At 37.1% G+C, this 19,974-nt stretch overlaps 1 protein-coding gene across 1 annotated transcript in view; it reads right to left on the bottom strand.

The window, feature by feature from the left end:
• Positions 1–391: 391 nt before the first annotated feature.
• The window catches only part of LOC123532327 (gem-associated protein 2-like), a 32,180-nt gene continuing 12,597 nt past the window's right edge, over positions 392–19,974 (bottom strand). Inside the window, exons 6-9 of the mRNA XM_045313737.2 lie at positions 17,867–18,146; positions 7,233–7,327; positions 3,337–3,447; positions 392–1,976 (exon numbers count right to left, since the gene is read on the bottom strand). Coding sequence (XP_045169672.2) covers positions 1,878–1,976; positions 3,337–3,447; positions 7,233–7,327; positions 17,867–18,146 — 585 coding nt within the window. The 3' untranslated portion in view covers positions 392–1,877. The remainder of the gene's footprint in view (positions 1,977–3,336; positions 3,448–7,232; positions 7,328–17,866; positions 18,147–19,974) is intronic.

The raw sequence follows: 19,974 nt of genomic DNA, 5'->3' as shown, positions 1-19,974 counted from the left end.
TAGTGAAAGGGTTTGATTGTATTGGGTGGAAGCATTGACGTTGTTATCTATATTTTATAGTACATGACTTTTGTATGACGACATAAATGAATTTGAAAATCCCTAAAGGGGTTTACGAGATACAGAGCAGACAAAACATGGAAGGCTCAAACCTTTGACCTTGAGTTGTGACCTTGACCTTGAGCCAACATGGCTGACTCATGAGTTCTGCACATCGTCTTGATGAGATAATCATTTGACCCAAGTTTCATGAAAATCCTTTAAGGGGTTTAGGAGATACAGAGTGGATACAAAATGTTACAGATGGACAGACGGAAGGATGGATGGATACAATCCCTATAACCCCCCACCACTCATGATGGCGGGGGGGGGGGGGGGGGGGGGGGGGGGGGGATTAACAAAGGCTTAGACATAATGCAGCACTGGTATACTTCCAGTTTCAGTTATAAATAAAATACTAAACACAGATATACAAGAATATAATTCTCATCCAGGGACATATTCTTTCAAATTGAATGTAAATGGAACAATTTTCAAAATTATATGCTGCATGTTTCATCATACACTCTTCATACTATGTTTCAGACTAAAAGCAAACATAAAGAGGTTCCCAATTCATACTTTGTACCAGTACACGTTTGTGTGGGATTTTCATCTCTTTATCTGGAGTCAAATTTGTCACTTTACAATTTTAAAACTAGAGCTATCACTAAAGGTGATGAATGTACCCCCCGCATGCACTGACACAGTACATTGCTATTTGACACACACAAGACTGCATAATTATGTGGACTGTATGTATATAGACTGTATGTATACAGTATAGTAACAAAAAACAAAGTCCCATAACTATGCAGAATATTTATCTAAAAGAATGTAACATGCCCCATGCACAACTAGGGTTGGTACTGATCACTTGTGTGAAGTTTCATTAAATTGTGTGCAAGGGTTTGGTAGATTAGGCACGCACAAGATTGCATATGCAGACTGTATGAACATAGTATGTTAACAAGAAACAAAGTCCCATAACTCTGCAATTTTTGTCGCTGAAAGAACCTAACATGCCCCATGCACAACTACTGTTGTTACTGATCAGTTGTATGAAGTTTCATTAAATTGTGTCAAGGGGATGAGGAGAGATGCTGCGCACAAGATTGTGTCTATGTATATAGTATAGTAACAAAAAACAAAGTCCCATAACTCTGGAAAAATTTTTTCTAAAAGAACCTAACATGCCCCATGCACAACTACTGTTGGTACTGATCACTTGTGTGAAGTTTCATTAAATTGTGTCCAGGGAATGAGGAGAGATGGTGCGCACAAGATTGTGTCTATGTATATAGTATAGTAACAAAAAAAACAAAGTCCCATAACTCTGCAAAATTTTTTTCTAAAAGAACCTAACATGCCCCATGCACAACTACTGTTGGTACTGATCACTTGTGTGAAGTTTCATTAAATTGTGTCCAGGGAATGAGGAGAGATGGTGCGCACAAGTTTGTGTCTATGTATATAGTATAGTAACAAAAAAACGAAATCCCATAACTCTGCAAATTTTTTTTCTAAAAGAACCTAACATGCCCCATGCACAACTACTGTTGGTACTGATCACTTGTGTGAAGTTTCATTAAATTCTGTCAAGGGGATAAGGAGAGATGGTGCGCACAAGATTGCGTCTACGGACAGACGACCAGACGGACAGACAGACAGACAGACAACCTGAAACCAGTATACCCCCCCTTACAACTTTGTTGCCGGGGGGTACAATAGTTGAATCTGGCCATACATGTACACAAACAAGTATTGAAATCTCAGCTTTTCATCAATAATTTTCCATTAATAACTTTAAAAATGATAAAACAACTGTCCATCACATGTCATGTGACACTGTCCATAAGATCTGATTGGTCAAAATATCTTGATATCAAACAGATGAATAAGTTCAGTGGTGTCAGTCTTGGGTCATCAGGGCTTTCCTGGAAATAAATCATTTCATGAAAATATCTGTGATAAAAATAAAATAATTCAATGAAGAACCGTCAGTTAAAAAATAAAGACATCTGTGGACCTTCTTGTTGAATTTCCCCTACCTATTATGTCAGCCAAGGGGACTTTAATATTGAATTTGCTCTACTTTCTAAGCTAGCCTACTGACTTTCCTATTGAATTTGCTTCTATCTACTATGCTAGCCAAAGGGACTTTTTTGTTGAATTTCCCCTACTTAGAATTTCCCCTACCTATTAATTGTCAGCCAAGGGGACTTTAATGTTGAATTTGCTCTACTTTCTAAGCTAGCCTGTTGACTTTCCTATTGAATTTGCTTCTACCTACTATGCTAGCCAAGGGGACTTTCTTGTTGAATTTCCCCTACCTATTATGTCAGCCTGGGGGACTTTCATGTTGAGTTTGCTCTACTTTCTAAGCTAGCCTGTTGACTTTCCATTTGAATTTGCTTCTATCTACTACGCTAGCCATGGGGACTTTCTTGTTGAATTTCATCGACCAAAAAATGGTTAAATTTGCTCTTTTTCATAAATTAATATGGGAGATTATGCTGAATTTGCTCAACCTACTAAGCTAGCCTTGGGGTCTTTCCTGTTGAATTTGCTATACATACTAAGCTAGTAGGACATTCCCACTGAATTTGCTCTACCTACTTAACTAACTGGATGGACTTTCCTGCCAGATTTGCTAACCCATTGAGCTTAAACCTGGTAGACTTTCCTGTTGATTTTTTTCTGCCTACTTAGCTAAACATGGCAACTTTCCTGCTAAATTTGTTTTTCTTACTTTGCTTACAAGGGGGCTTTTCCTGTCACATCTGCTCTGAATACTAAGCTAACTGGTAAAATAAAGGTACATTAGACCAGAATTTGAAAATATGAAAAAAAATTCTACGTATAATTTATGTAAATATAAAATGAACAGGTTTGTTTGTATTAGCAGTACTATGCAATAGTTTTGTTTAAAAGAGTATACACTTAATACCTGTCTAGCTAACACAGTAAAAAAAATCATTATCACTGAAAAAAAACTGACGTGTTTTTAATGAACAACTGTTACATTATGACATCTCATTATGAATGCAGCTCTACATACACAAGTGATTCATATATTTAGTAAAGTTAAATCCATCTGATAAGTAATTTAACATTTAAAGTAAATATCTGAAGATGACACATTTCAGAGAAAGACAGAATTGGATATCTTTAAGTATATATTTTAGTGGAATAAGGAATCAATGAATCTTCTGAAAGATTAAGGAACTATGGATTATGTAAAACAATTAATCTCTTTGTACCTGTACACTATGAAAACCTGATAAAAATCCTTACCAAAGATGCACGTAATCTTGAACATGCTCTCGCCAGACCTCGTAGCAAGGAACAGGCATCAGGTAGTAACGGCTTTTCTAAACTGACTAACAAAGCGTAAAACCAATAACCCTGTAAATACAAAGACAAACAGTATGTTATAATAGGTGTCACTTTAAAATTTGTAAAATCTCAAGATTGCTGACTCTAACATCTGACTTAGACCTTTAATTGGTGTACTGAAATGCTGTCAGCAATCTAAACTGCATTGGAAATGTCTTTAAAATGATGTTTTTTTCAAAATTATCCATTATTAATTTCATATTATGATTTAATTTTATTACCCCAAATCAAAACCTAATTGAACTGAGAACTCAGAAGAGTTTTATTGTTGACCTCTGAGGCAAGGATGCATATGCCTTGGCACTATTGTTTTGTATGGTGAATGTCTATGCCAAGTAATCTAAATATCCAGTCAAGCATAAGTAAGTCCGTAATGGACAAGAAGTCTTGAGCTGATCCAGTGAAAAGTGGGAGTTCTAAAGTGTAAATAATACTTTTCTGTATTCTAACATATATTTAACAGTCTGGTGACCAACTTTTCTAAAGTGTAAATAATATTTTTCTGTATTCTGACATATATTTAACAGTCTGGTGACCAACTTTCTAATTCCGGTGGCTGTAAATTCATAAAGTGAAACATTCTGACCAAATTCTCATGTACATCAGACAGAAAACATGACACGTAAATTCTTATGAAATGACCTACTGGCCAAGTTTTTGAAACTAGATGATTCAGTTGCAACCATGACATAGACTTGTAAAGACCAACCATCCTGTCATACCTAATGAAGGTCAGGTAAAAATGTTGCCTCTACAGTAATAATCAATAATCTTTTATCTAACCTTTAGTCTGCTGGCAGCAAGTGATTAGAACTGCCTTTTGCGACCTGTGCAGACAAAGATCAGTATGCACATCCGTGCAGGCTGATCATGGTCTGCACTGTTTGCTATTTAGTCAGCAAATTTTTAGTGAAAACCCCTTTGAATATTAAATGGTATTGCCCAAACTGAATGATAGGCAAACCCATTTTAGAAATTTAGCAGGCTAAAGGCCAAGACTTGTTTTTGCTCTCAGATGTCCCAGTTTCTACTCTTTATCTTGACCCTACTTCACCAGTTGTCTGCAGGCAATGAAGCAGGCCACAAAAGTTTAACAGAAGCATATTCTGGTCAGGGGTTATCTTTGAGTGTTGAATGTTTGATGGTTGGAAGTTTGTTCAGCTGAGTAATAAACAAGACTGATAAACATAACAAAATGAAACAAGAGGACCATGATGGTCCTGAATCGCTCACCTCTTACCACATGACCCAGTTTTGAGTATGATGTCGTTTTTTCTATTATTTGACATAGTGACCTAGTTTTTGAGCTCATATGACCCAGTTTTGAACTTGACCTAGATATTATCAAGATAAAAATTCTGACCAATTTTCATGAAGATCCATTGAAAAATATGGTCCTTAGAGAAGGCACAAGGTTTTTCTATTATTTGACCTATTGACCTAGTTTTCGAAGGTACGTGACCCTGTTTTGAACTTTACCTAGATATCATCAAGGTGAACACTCTCACTTATTTTAATGAAGATCTCATGAAAAATATGGCCTCTAGAGAGGTCACAAGGTTTTTCTATTTTTATACCTACTGGCCTAGTTTTTGACCGCACGTGACCCAGTTTCGAAACTGACCTAGGTATCATCAAGGTGAACATTCAGATCAATTTTCATGAAGATCCATTGAAAAATATGGCCTCTAGAGAGGTCAAAAGATTTTAATAATTTTAGACCTACTGACCTTGTTTTTGACTGCAGTTGACTCAGTTTCAAACTTGATCTAGATATCATCAAGATGAACATTCAGACCAACTTTCATACAGATCCAATGTAAAGTATGGCCTCTAGAGAGGTCACAAGGTTTTTCTATTATTTGACCTACTGACCTAGTTTTTTAAGGCACGTAACCCAGTTTCAAACCTAACCTAGATATCATTAAGGTGAACATTCAGACCAATTTTTATGGAGATCCATTCACAAGTATGGCCTCTAGAGAGGTCACAAGGTTTTTCTATTTTTAGACCTATTGACCTACTTTTTGACCGCACATGACCCTGTTTCGAACTTGACCTAGATATCATCAAGATAAACATTCAGACCAATTTTCATACAGATCCCATGAAAAATATGGCCTCTAGAGAGGTCACAAGGTTTTTCTATTATTTGACCTACTGACCTAGTTTTTGATGGCACGTGACCCAGTTTCGAACTTGACTTAGATATTATCAAGACAAACATTCAGACCAACTTTAATACAGATCCCATGAAAAATATGGCCTCTAGAGAGGTCACAAGGTTTTTCTATTATTTGACCTACTGACCTAGTTTTTGATGGCACGTGACCCACTTTCGAACTTGACCTAGATATCATCAAGGTGAACATTCTGAACAATACTCATGAAGATCTCATGAAATTTATGACCTCTAGAAAGGTCACAAGGTTTTTCTACTTTTAGACCTACTGACCTAGTTTTTGACCGCACGTGACCCAGTTTCGAACTTGACCTAGACATCATAAAGATGAACATTCAGACCATTTTTCATGAAGATCTCTTGAAATTTATGGCCTCTAGAGAGGTCACAAGGTTTTTCTATTTTTAGACCTACTGACCTAGTTTTTGACCATATGTGACCCAGTTTCGAAGCTGACCTAGATATCATCAAGATGAACATTCAGACCAACTTTCATACAGATTCCATGAAAAATATGGCCTTTAGAGAGGTCACAAGGTTTTTCTATTATTTGACCTACTGACCTAGTTTTTGATGGCACCTGACCCAGTTTCGAACTTGACCTAGATATCATCAAGGTGAACGTTCTGACCAATTTTCATGAAGATCTTATGAAATATATAGCCTCTAGAGAGGTCACAAGGTTTTTCTATTTTTAGACCTACTGACCTAATTTTTGAAGGCACGTGACCCAGTTTCAAACTTGACTTAGATATCATCAAGGTGAACATTCTGACCAATTTTCATGAAGATCTTGTGAAATATATGGCCTCCAGAGAGGTCACAAGGTTTTTCTATTTTTAGACCTACTGACCTAGTTTTTGAAGGCACGTGACCCAGTTTCGAACTTGACCTAGATATCGTCAAGATGAACATTCTGACCAACTTTCATAAAGATCCCATGAAAAATGTGACCTCTAGAGTGGTCACAAGCAAAAGTTTAGGGACGCACGCACGCACGACGGACACCCCGCGATCAGAAAAGCTCACCTTGTCACTTTGTGACAGGTGAGCTAAAAAAACAACATCTCAAACTAAACCAGATTTGTGTCCTTAGGACACAAGTGTGACTAGGACACAAATGCCAACCACTTCCTGTCACTATACATGGTTTCATGATTGTAGGTGAATTTATTTTTTTTAAATATATGCACCATAAACTTTTAAGCACTTTATCTGTGTATTATCTGAGTCAATTTGGTCAAATACATTTGGAGATACATCAAACACAAACTTTTATTCACTTGATGCATACTTTTGACAGTCAAGGGCTATAACTCTCAGAGTGAAATTCAAAACAAACTGTTTTCATGTTGACCTGATAGGACTATGTAAGATAAGTGTTATCAATGTTTAGCTACGAATGACATAGTGACCTAGTTTTTTGCTCCTAGATCCAAATATCAAACTCAGTGGAGATTATACTTAATCTGAGCAAGCTTCAATAAGATTGGTCAAAACTGACCTCCATAGCATTAACAGTTACTTATGGTCCACAGATGCCTGACAATCCACCTATTCTATCAGCTCACCCTGAATGTATGAGGTAACAAAATGACTTTATATAATTTACCTGTCTTTCTGTAAATCCAGTGGCTTCAAACCAGTTGAGATGATATTCTAGTACCTTGATCACTGTTGTCTGATCCATAGCAACCATCACACTCACTGTAAACAAGAGGACCATGATGGTCCTGAATCGCTCACCTCTTCCCACATGATCCAGTTTTGAGTATGACGTCATTTTTCTATTATTTGACATAGTGGCCTAGTTTTTGAGCTCATGTGACCCAGTTTTAAACTTGACCTAGATATTATTAAGATAAAAATTATGACCAATTTTCATGAAGATCCATTGAAAAATATGGTCTCTAGAGAGGTCACAAGGTTTTTCTATTATTTGACCTATTGACCTAGTTTTTTAAGGCACGTGACCCAGTTTCAAACTTGACCTAGATATCATCAAGGTAAACATTCTGACCAATTTTCATGAAGATCCATTCTAGGGTATGGCCTCTAGAGAGGTCACAAGGTTTTTCTATTTCAAGACATACTGACCTAGTTTTTGATCGCAGTTGACCCAGTTTCAAACTTGACCTAGATATCATCAAGATAAACATTCAGACCAACTTTCATACAGATCCCATGAAAAATATGGCCTCTAGAGAGGTCACAACGTTTTTTCATTATTTGACCTACTGACCTACTTTTTGATGGCACGTGACCCACTTTCGAACTTGACCTAGATATCATCAAGATGAACATTCTGACCAATTTTTATGGAGATCCATTCACAAGTATGGCCTCTAGAGAGGTCAAAAGGTTTTTCTATTTTTAGACCTACTGACCTAGTTTTTGACCGCTCATGACCCTGTTTCGAACTTGACCTAGATATCATCAAGATGAACATTCAGACCAACTTTCATGAAGATCCATTGAAAAATATGGCCTTTAGAGAGGTCACAAGGTTTTTATATTATCTGACCTACTGACCTAGTTTTTGACGGCACGTGACCCACTTTCAAACCTGACCTAGACATCATCAAGATGAACATTCAGACCAACTTTCACACAGATCCCATGGAAAATATGGCCTCTAGAGAGGTCACAAGGTTTTTCTATTATTTGACCTACTGACCTAGTTTTTGATGGCACGTGACCCACTTTCGAACTTGACCTAGATATCATCAAGGTGAACATTCTGACAAATTTTCATGAAGATTTCATGAAATATATGGCCTGTAGAGAGGTCACAAGGTTTTTCTATTTTTAGACCTACTGACCTAGTTTTTGACTGCATGTGACCCAGTTTCGAACTTGACCTAGATATCATCAAGATGAACATTCAGACCAACTTTCATACAGATCCCATGAAAAATATGGCCTTAAGAGAGGTCAAGAGGTTTTTCTATTATTTGACCTACTGACCTAGTTTTTGATGGCATGTGACCCAGTTTGAAACTTGACCTAGATATCATCAAGGTGAACGTTCTGACCAATTTTCATGAAGATCTTGTGAAATATATGGCCTCTAGAAAGGTCACAAGGTTTTTCTATTTTTAGACCTACTGACCTAGTTTTTGACCGCACGTTACCCAGTTTCGAACTTGACCTAGATATTATCAAGATGAACATTCAGACCAATTTCATACAGATCCCATGAAAAATATGGCCTTTAGAGAGGTCACAAGGTTTTTCTATTATTTGACATAGTGACCTAGTTTCTGATGGCACGTGACCCAGTTTCGAACTTGACCTAGATATCATCAAGGTGAACGTTCTGACCAACTTTCATGAAGATCTTGTGAAATATATGGCCTCTAGAGAGGTCACAAGGTTTTTCTATTTTTAGACCTACTGACCTAGTTTTTGACTGCACGTGACCCAGTTTCGAACTCGACCTAGATATCATCAAGATGAACATTCTGACCAATTTTCATGAAGATCCATTGAAAATTATGGCCTCTAGAGAGGTCACAAGGTTTTTCTATTTTTAGACCTACTGACCTAGTTTTTGACGGCACGTGACCCAGTTTCGAACTAGACCTAGATATCATCAAGGTGAACATTCTGACCAACTTTCATAAAGATCCCATGAAAAATGTGACCTCTAGAGTGGTCACAAGCAAAAGTGTACGGACGCACGCACGCACGGACGGACGGACGACGGACGACGGACACCGCGCCATCACAAAAGCTCACCTTGTCACTTTGTGACAGGTGAGCTAATAAAACAATTTCAGTTACTAAATATATCAGCCATTTCACTAATTCAAGCTGTCAATCAAAAAATAGGAAATCTAACTTAAAGATAGATTTTAATGAAAATTTTGCATCAACTATGAATAAATAAAAATTCTGACTTAGAAAATAAATCCCACAACTGAGTGAGTGCAATGACTCTACATTCCAATAGGTGAGCTAAAAACAGTTAACAGTATTTTTGTATCCTAAACTGTCAATACTATATTAATATATTCATTATATAAGTAAAATTAAAAACATTATTTTTCTCCACTATTCCCCCTTTGTTACTGCCAATGCCTCTTTGTCAGCTACAAAGTAGGCCAGACAGATGCCAACGTTTTTCATTTTCACTAACATGGAAGTCATCTACTGAGTATAGGAAATCATCTATGATGTTTTCTGACTGTAGGCTAAAGTGTTATTCAGTTATTAACCCTTACATGCTACATTTCTAAAATGGACTTGTCTATCTTTAAATTTGGCCAGTGCCATTAAACTGTTACAAGGGGTGCTTACCTAAAAGATACTAACTGAATGGCGTATAGTGCAGATCTTGATCAGACTGCACAGATGTGCAAGCTGATCATGAACTGCACTGGTCGCAAAGGCAGAATCAATCGTGTCCAGCATGATAAGGGTTAAGCAGAAACTGTTTCCAATCTCAAGGTCACTGTCACTTTGACCTTTAACATACTAACCCAAACACAATAGGGTTCATCTAGTGAACACAGTCAATAACCCTACATGTAGACAAAAGCCTTGTTTAGTTATTGAGAGAAAACTGTTTTCAGCCTCAAAGTCATTGTGACCTTGATCTTTGACTGAATGATCCCCAAAACATCCGGTGTCATCCTCTAGCCACAGGCAATCACCTAATGAATTTTGATGACAGTAGGTCAAAACTGTCTTTTGTCACTGTGTGTATACAAATTTCAGCATCAAGGCCACTGTGATCTTTACCTTTGACCTACTGGCACCCGAACATAGTGGTCATTTGCTGACCAAAGGCAGATTGACAAATGTAGGTCAAGGCATTCTTTGTTTGTTGAGCAGAAATCATTCAGACTCCAAGTCATTGTGACCTTGACCTTTGACCTTCTGACTCCCAAAATAACAAGGGTTATCTAATGCCCAAAGTCTTACGAAGTTTGACAGCTGTAGGCCAAAGCATTCTTTAATTATACAGCAGAAACTATTTCCAGTATCAATGCCACTGTGACCTTGACCACTGACCTATTGACCCCTACATAACAGTATAGGTCACTTGCTAACCAAAGGCAATTATCCTGTGAAGTTTGGTCATTGTGAGCAAGGGTTCCCTAGTTACACACTGAAAACCAAATAGTCGACCAATCCAAACAATATACATCTTCAAAGGTTGGCACAATAATGATAAGATATGAATACAACAGATTATCAAATCTTAAAATTTCTTATTTAAAATCAACATCAGCAAGAGTAACATATTTGTACTGTGATTTGTACCAAATCTAACATATTTAATTCAAAGTGTGTTTCAATGATATGTTTAACAAGAGCTCATCAAACATGAAATGCCCCCCTTGATGCATTCAGTAACTGCACAAGGAACAGAAATTATTTGGTCACTGTGCACGGGAGGTTTGACATACTGACCTCAAATAAATAATTATGGGTTATTTACTAGTCATAGGTGACTTCTGTATCAAATGTGGTTTTAAACCAAAGCATTCTCTAGTTATTCGGCAAAAATAAGTTCTACAGTTCTGCATCAATGTGACCTTGACCTTTGACTTACTGAACTCAAAATTAATAGTGGTCATCTGCCAGTCATGATCAACCTCCATATTAAGTTTCATGATCCTAGGTCAAAGAGTTCTCAAGTTATCGGCCAGAAAAGGTTTAACTGTTCCGGGCAACTGTGACCTTGATCATTGACCTACTGACCTCAAAATCAATAGGGGTCATCTGCTGGTCATGACCAACCTCCCTATCAAGTTTCGAGAACCTAAGCCAAAGCGTTTACAAGTTATCGACCAGAAACAGTTTAACTGTTTTTGTTTGCTATGACCTTGACCTTTGACCTTCTGACCTCAAAATTTATAGGGGTCATCTGCTCGTCATGACCAACCTCCCTATCATGATCCTAGGCCCAAGGGTTCTCAAGTTACCATCCAGAAACTGTGTAGCTGTTCCGGGTAAATGTGACCTTAACCTTTGACCTACTGACCTCAAAATCAATAGGGGTATCTGCTGGTCATGAACAACCTCCCTATTAACTTTCATGATCCTAGGCCCAAGCGTTCTTGAGTTATCATCTGGAAACCGTTTAACTGTTCCAGGCCAATGTGACCTTGACCTTAGACCTACTGACCTCAAAATCAATAGAGGTCATTTGCTGGTCAGGACCAACCTCCCTATTAACTTTCATAATCCTAGGACCAAGCGTTTTTGAGTTATCATCCGGAAACCGACTGGTCTACGGAGTGATCGGCCGACGACATCTGCAAAAGAATATACCCCTCCTTCTTCAAAGGGGGAAGGGCATAATAAGGATGTGATTCTAAGAAATACCATATATTCTTATTATTACATGTTTTATAATGGCATGTACGTATACCGGTATGTTTTCTTTTTTGTTGACATTTACACTGTATTCTCCCCGCTATAACTGCAATCATATTATAAACTTAACGTATATTAAAATTAATATTAAAAAGAATTAAGCAAAGATTTTTATTATATCAAATGGCCTTTATACAAATAAATTAATGGAACTAATGGGAATTTGTGGCTGGTAAAAGTTCAAAAGAATGTTTCACATAATGGTTGGCAAGCTGTTTTTGTCTAATAAATTCCTGCGCACAGGTGTAGTATGTGCCTGTAAATGTCAAATTTGACCAACCCTTCAAAATATATCAATAAAAACAGAATGACAGTCAGATTAATTTGAGGAGAAACAGTGGTTTTATTATCTTTGGGAGAGGTTCTGTTTGATGTAGGACTTCAATTTAAAAATATTGTTATATCAAATATTAATACAAGAGCTGTCCATAAGTCAGCATGCTCAACTACAAAACAACTTTGCTAAGGAACAACTTGGCATGACTAAGATGTAACATAGTTCTCCAAATTTCATCTTGGCAACGATACCAACTTGCAAGCAAAAGTTCAGCCGAATTTTCTAAGCCAAACAAAGGTTATAATTTGAATTAATGTCAAACAAGAGTTCTCTGACTTTGGTATGCAAGTATGTTTGACTAGGGGGATATCTTGTGTGAAGTTTCAGTCAAATATAAGTAGCTGTTAATGAGATACAGCTTATAATTTACACTAATCCAACAAATAGTTTTCTGCTTTACTTACTCCAGTAGGTCTGATGATTAAAAGCATTGCGAAAAGTTTCAGTCCAATATATATAACTGTTACTGAGAGAAGTGTGGTGTGAGTGTGTGTGTGTGTCTGTGTGCATGCTTGTGTTTAGCGTCTTTTTCAACAATATTTCAGTCAATGCCCATCTTCACGGTGCTGCCTCTCTGGGATAGCAAGCCACTGACACTGGGCATGACACCCGCTCAGTCACATTATACTGACACTGGGCTGACCAGTCCTAGAACTGCCCACTTATTGTTGAGCACTAAGCAAAGAAGCTTTTTGTACCATTTTTCACATCTTTGGTATGATGCGACCAGGTAGAGAAACCACGACCTCCTGCACTTGAAGTTAGCACTCTACCACTAGGCTATCAAGACAGTTATGTTATGCTTCTGAGATAACGCCCAATAGTTAGTAAGCCCACAAAACTGTTTCTGAAAGTCAAATATGGGCCATAATTTGAAATAAATTCATCGATGAGTTATCTAACTGGATTATTTCAGTAGTTTTAATGACTGGAGAGATTGAATTTTCAGTCTAATACATATAGTTGTTACTGAGAAATAGCTTGACAGTAAGTTGCACACTGAACAAGAAACCAAATTTTCTAAATAAAAAAGAACCCATGATTTCAACTAAATTAAACAAGGAGTTATCTAACTTTTAATTTTAATAGGTTCGATGACTAGGTAGGCTTGTAGTAAGTTTCTAAGATATGGACTTGCATGCAAAACTTTGAACAAATTGTGATGCTGACCACAACACTGATGCCCTGGTGAGTGAATAGCGCTCACTTTTCTTTGAATAGTCAAGCCAGAAATGGAAGTTTCTACCCACACATTTCAAAACACAAAGCAAGTATCATATAATTGTTACTGTATGAAATACTTCCTTATCATTATTGTAACACAATATCAGAACTAGAAGATGTTTTTGTAGAAAGTGCATGTCTCCCGCAATGCATAGTCATGATAGGCAAGAAGTCAATAGGGGACAGGAGCGAAAGACAAACAGAGTCAGACACTGATGGTTGATTGCATAGGGATCATCTACTCGGCATGTCTAATTATCCCATGAAGTTTCAACATTATGGGCCTAGTGGTTCTCAAGTTATGGATTGAAAGCGGTTTTCAATGTTCTAGCCCCTCTGACCTTAACCTCTAATCGAGTGACCCAAAATCAATATGGGTCATCTACTCTGCATGTCCAATCATTCTATCAAGTTTTAACATTCTGGGTGAACTGGTTCTCAAGTTATTGATCAGAAATGATTTTCCATGTTCAGGCTCCTGTGACCTTGACCTATATCAGATTGACCCCAAAATCATAAGGGGTCATCCACTCTGCATGTCTAATTATCCTATGAAGTTTCAACATTCTGAGACAAGTGGTTCTCAAGAGATTGGTTGGAAATTGTTTTCAATGTTCAGGCCCGTGACCCTGACTTTTGATGGAGTGATCCCAAAAACAAAAGGGGTCGTCTACTCCATAAGCATTGCCACCCTATTAAGTTTGAAGGTTCTAGGTCAAATGGGTCTCCAGTTATTGATCGGAAATGAAGTGTGACGGACAAACGGACAGGCTAATGAACAGACCGGGCAAAAACAATATGTTTCCCCCAGTAAGGTGGGGGGAGGCATAATTAGATGCCCACAGGCAACATGTCAAGCCTGCCCTTTAACCCACAACTGTGACCTTGACCTTTGAGATAGAGTCTGTCTCATTGAGTTAAACATGCATGTCAAATATAAACAAGATTCCTCAATGCATGTCAAAGTTATGGACCAGACAAGGTCTGACATGACCTTTGACCTCCAACTGTGACCTTGACCTTTGATATAGGACCCTAGGGTTTGCGCATGATACTCCACCTCACTAAGGTTAACATTCATGCCAAATATATAAACAAGATTCCTCAGTGCATGTTAAAGTTATGGGCCGGACAAGATCTGACATGACCTTTGACCTCCAACTGTGACCTTGCCCTTAGAGATAGAAACCTGCGGTTTGTGCATGACACTCGGACTCAATGAGGTTAACATTCATCCCAAATATAAACAAGAATGCTCCATGTACATGTATGTCAAAGTAATGGTCCAGACAAACAAATCTGTAGGAAGGGATGCACGCACGTACAAAGGGATGCACACACACCTGCACGGACGCACACACAATGTGACATACACCAAACAGCCATTTGGACAACTATGTCTTCCATCCCACAAGCTGGCTCGACAATAAAAAATCATCAAACTAGATCTACAGTGTCGTCAAGTTTTTCTGTGATCTACTTTTTTACCTATTAGTAAGAGATTAAAAAGTTTCTTTGACCTAGATTCACTAAAATAATTATTCTGACCAGGTTTTATAAATATCAGGTAAAAAGTTTGGCCTCTATCGTGTTAACAAGGTTTTTCTATAATTTGATGTAGAGACTATTAGTAAAATAAGAGCTGTCCATAAGACAGTGCGCTCGACTTTTCTCAGTGCTAATGACTCTGAATTAGGGATTTGCCAGTAAAAAAAATTCCAAGTTAAAAAGGGACATAACTTCAAAATTCAAATCAGAGTTATGGGATTTGTGTCTGCTGGAGTAGACTTTGATAGTAAATAACTATTTTAAGTTTCAAGTCAAAAGCTTTAATAGTAACAGAGATATTTGACTTTATCAAAAATTTTAACAAAAAATTCTAAGTTAAAAAGGGGCATAATTCTGTCAAAATTCAAATTTGAGTTATGGAGATTGTTTCCCTTGGTGTAGACTTTGATGGTAAATAGGTATTTAAAGTTTCAAGTCAATAGCTTTGATAGTAACAGAGATATTTGAATTTATCCAAAACTTTAACCAAAAATTCTAAGTTAAAAAGGGGTATAATTCTGTCAAAATTCAAATCAGAGTTATGGGGATTGTTTCTCCTGGTGAAGACTTTGATAGTAAATAAGTATTTTAAGTTTCAAGTCAATAGCTTTGATAGTAACAGAGATATTTGACTTTATCAAAACCTTTAACCAACGGCGACGCCAGGGCGAGTGCAATAGCTCTACTTTTTCTTCAAAACGTTGAGCTAATAATACCATTTCAAACTTGGTATCTAGACTTGAGACAAATATTAGGCAAAAGTGTTATGAAGATGTTTTATCCATAGTGTAAACAGCATTTTAGCACATGACCGAGTCACCTTAGAGTGTTTTACCCAAAACAACCTAAAGACAATCGAAGGCACATGGCTGTTACAATTGCTTACAAAAAGCACTTTGTGCTTGGGTTATTTAAACAAGAGCTGTCCGTAAGCCAGTGTTCGACTATTTGAATCATTCGACTATTCAATCACAGAAGCAGGAATATTAATCTAATGTTGAAATATCAATACATTTTCAACCAAAACTTTAACTAGAAGCTTGTCCAAAAGACATGTCAGAGTTATAGGACTTGATGCAATCAACTAGTTTTATAAACCCGAAGACACATGTGAAGTTTCAATTTAATATCTGCATTTGTTTGGAAGATGGTAACTTTGCAAGCAAAACTTTAACCGGAATTTTCTAAGTCCAAAAGGGGGCATAATTTGCCTAAAATACATGTCAAAGTTATGGGACTTGACACAGTGACATTGGTAATTGATCTAGAAAAAGAAAAAATAAGTTTCAAATCTGTGTGCCCTTAAGTAATTATATGCACTTGCACGCAAAACTTTAACCAGGATTTTCTAAGTCCAAAAGGGGGCATAGTTTGGCCAAAATTCACATCAGAGTTATTGCTCTTGTGGCTATCAACTAGTTTGATAATCCCGAAGACACATGTGAAGTTTCATTTCAATATCTGCATTAGTTTTGGTGATTGTAACTTGCATGCAAAACTAACCAGAACTTTCTAAGTCCAAAAGCGGGCATAATTTGCCTAAAATACATGTCAGAGTTATGGGACTTGACCCAGTGAGGTTGATAATTGACCAAGAAAAAGAAAAAATAAGTTTCAAAGCTATATGCTTTTAAATGATACATGTAGCATACTTGCACGCGAAACTTTAACCAGGATTTTCTATGTCCAAAAGCATTGACCAAGAAAAAGAAAATGTTGCAAGTGGCCAAATTATGCCCTATAATTTGGCCAATTGCATGTCAGAGTTATGGAACTTGATGCTATTACTTAGTTTCATAACCCCGAAGACACAGGTGATGTTTCAATTCAATATCTGCATTAGTTTTGGATATAGAAACTTGCATGTAAAACTTTAACCAGAATTTTCTATGTCCAAAAGGGGGCATAATTTGCCAAAAATACATGTCAGAGTTATGGGACTTGACCCAGTGAGGTTGGTAATCAACCAAGAAAAAGAGAAAATAAGTTTAAAAGCTATATGCCTTTAAATGATAGCCATATGTACTTGCATGCAAAACTTTAACCAAGGTGTGACACCGACGCCAATGCTAGGGTGAGTACAATACCTGGACTATTCTTTGAATAGTCGAGCTAAAAATTTGACATAACAGCAGACAAAATGGCCATGTTTACTTGAATTGATGATGTATAAAGTTCAATTTCAACTCCATGAAAACTGTAGTATACAAAATGTAACAAAGTACTGTCTTACAAATCAACATCCAGTAAAGAGCCAGAATTCTAGAATACTCCGAAAACAAGAGTGCCAGACTGTCCCAAAATACGCCCTTCTAAATATTCAGTTGCGTATCATAAAGGTAAAAATGTTGATGTTGTATGCATTGTTAACCAAAACAAAAAGAGTAAGAAGAAATCAAGGTATTTGTGAGGTTCCATGTGGGATGAAACTGACAATCGGATCATAGTATAGATATCAAAATATGGGTAATACAGTAACTACAGTGCGCTGATGTCACTCAAGCACTCACTTATTTCCCAAGGGTAAACAGTAGCGTCTATCCCTTGCATGTATATTAGCTTGTTTAATACCTTCCCCACTAAATGGGCAAGAATACAGTAATTTCATACATGTACCTTCATTCTTAAATGGAGAAAATGGTGAAAATATCTGTTTCTTGCATGAAAGAGGTGATATGATATACATGTACCTTTTCGTATATAAAATTAATCCATTTAGATCAATTAAGACATATTTCAAAGCTTACCTAAAGGTAAAATACCCTCATGGGAAGGAAATACTGCCGATGTACTTCCTGATTTTTCAGTATCATTTATCTCCCTGTCAGACTCCATTTTAATATGTAATTCATTGTCTGTGGTATTCATTTCTGACTTTACATCAGACGGATCCATCAATTCTGGCTTTACAACAGAAGGATCCATCAATTCTGATTTAGTAACAGAAGGGTCCTGTCCGAGCCTGGCTGGAGGTCTGAGGCGACCAAAACATAATCTACACCATGCCTCAACATCATTTGCATGTGGCTGAAATGGTTTTGTTATATGTACATAAGCATAAATCATTCATTTTGGCTTATCAAGAAAAAATATTTTTGAAACAAGAGGAAAGCAACTAGTAAACCTCAATACATAATGATAACAAGAGGACCATGATGGTCCTGAATCGCTCACCTCTTCCCACATGACCCAGTTTTGAGTATGACGTCATTTTTTCTATTATTTGACATAGTGACCTAGTTTTTGAGCTCATGTGATCGAGTTCTGAACTTGACCTAGATATTATCAAGATAAAAATTCTGGCCAATTTTCATGAAGATCCATTGAAAAATATTGTCTCTAGAGAGGTCACAAGGTTTTTCTATTATTTGACCTATTGACCTAGTTTTCGAAGGTACGTGACCCTGTTTTGATCTTTACCTAGATATCATCAAGGTGAACATTCTCACTAATTTTCATGAAGATCTCATGAAAAATATGGCCTCTAGAGAGGTCACAAGGTTTTTCTATTTTTATACCTACTGGCCTAGTTTTTGACCGCTTGGACCCAGTTTCGAAACTGACCTAGATATCATCAAGGTGAACATTCAGGTCAATTTTCATGAAAATGCATTGAAAAATATGGCCTCTAGAGAGGTCAAAAGATTTTTCTAATTTTAGACCTACTGACCTAGTTTTTGATCGCAGTTGACCCAGTTTCAAACTTGATCTAGATATCATCAAGATGAACATTCAGACCAATTTTCATACAGATCCCATGAAAAGTATGGCCTCTAGAGAGGTCACAAGGTTTTTTTTTATTTGACCTACTGACCTAGTTTTTTAAGGAACGTGACCCAGTTTCAAACTTGACCTAGATATCATCAAGGTGAACATTCTGACCAATTTTCATGAAGATCCATTCAAGGGTATGGCCTCTAGAGAGGTCACAAGGTTTTTCTATTTCAAGACCTACTGACCTAGTTTTTGATCGCAGTTGACCCAGTTTCAAACTTGACCTATATATCATCAAGATAAACATTCAGACCAACTTTCATACAGATCCCATGAAAAATATGGCCTTTTAGAGAGGTCACGTTTTTTCATTATTTGACCTACTGACCTACTTTTTGATGGCACCGACCCACTTTCGAATCTAGTCCTAGATATCATCAAGATGCACATTCTGACCAATTTTTATGGAGATCCATTCACAAGTATGGCCTCTAGAGAGGCCACAAGGTTTTTCTACTTTTAGACCTACTGACCTAGTTTTTCACCGCACATGACCCTGTTTCGAACTTGACCTAGATATCATCAAGATGAACATTCAGACCAACTTTCATACAGATCCCATGAAAAATATGGCCTTTAGAGAGGTCACAATGTTTTTCTATTATTTGACCTAATGACTTAGTTTTTGACGGCACGTGACCCACTTTCGAACTTGACCTAGATATCACCAAGATGAACATTCAGACCAACTTTCATACAGATCCCATGAAAAATATGGCCTCTAGAGAGGCCACAAGGTTTTTCTATTTTTAGACCTACTGACCTAGTTTTTCACAGCACATGACCCTGTTTCGAACTTGACCTAGATATCATCAAGATGAACATTCAGACCAACTTTCATACAGATCCCATGAAAAATATGGCCTTTAGAGAGGTCACAAGGTTTTTCTATTATTTGACCTACTGACCTAGTTTTTGATGGCACGTGACCCACTTTCGAACTTGACCTAGATATCACCAAGATGAACATTCAGACCAACTTTCATACAGATCCCATGAAAAATATGGCCTCTAGAGAGGTCACAAGGTTTTTCTATTATTTGACCTACTGACCTAGTTTTTGATGGCACGTGACCCACTT

This window comes from Mercenaria mercenaria, chromosome 11 (genome assembly GCF_021730395.1).
Source record: "Mercenaria mercenaria strain notata chromosome 11, MADL_Memer_1, whole genome shotgun sequence".
In the NCBI taxonomy this organism is placed as follows: Eukaryota; Metazoa; Mollusca; class Bivalvia; order Venerida; family Veneridae; genus Mercenaria; species Mercenaria mercenaria.
The sequence above is the reverse complement of the archived record's forward strand: the minus strand, read 5'-3'. Positions and strand labels throughout refer to the sequence as shown.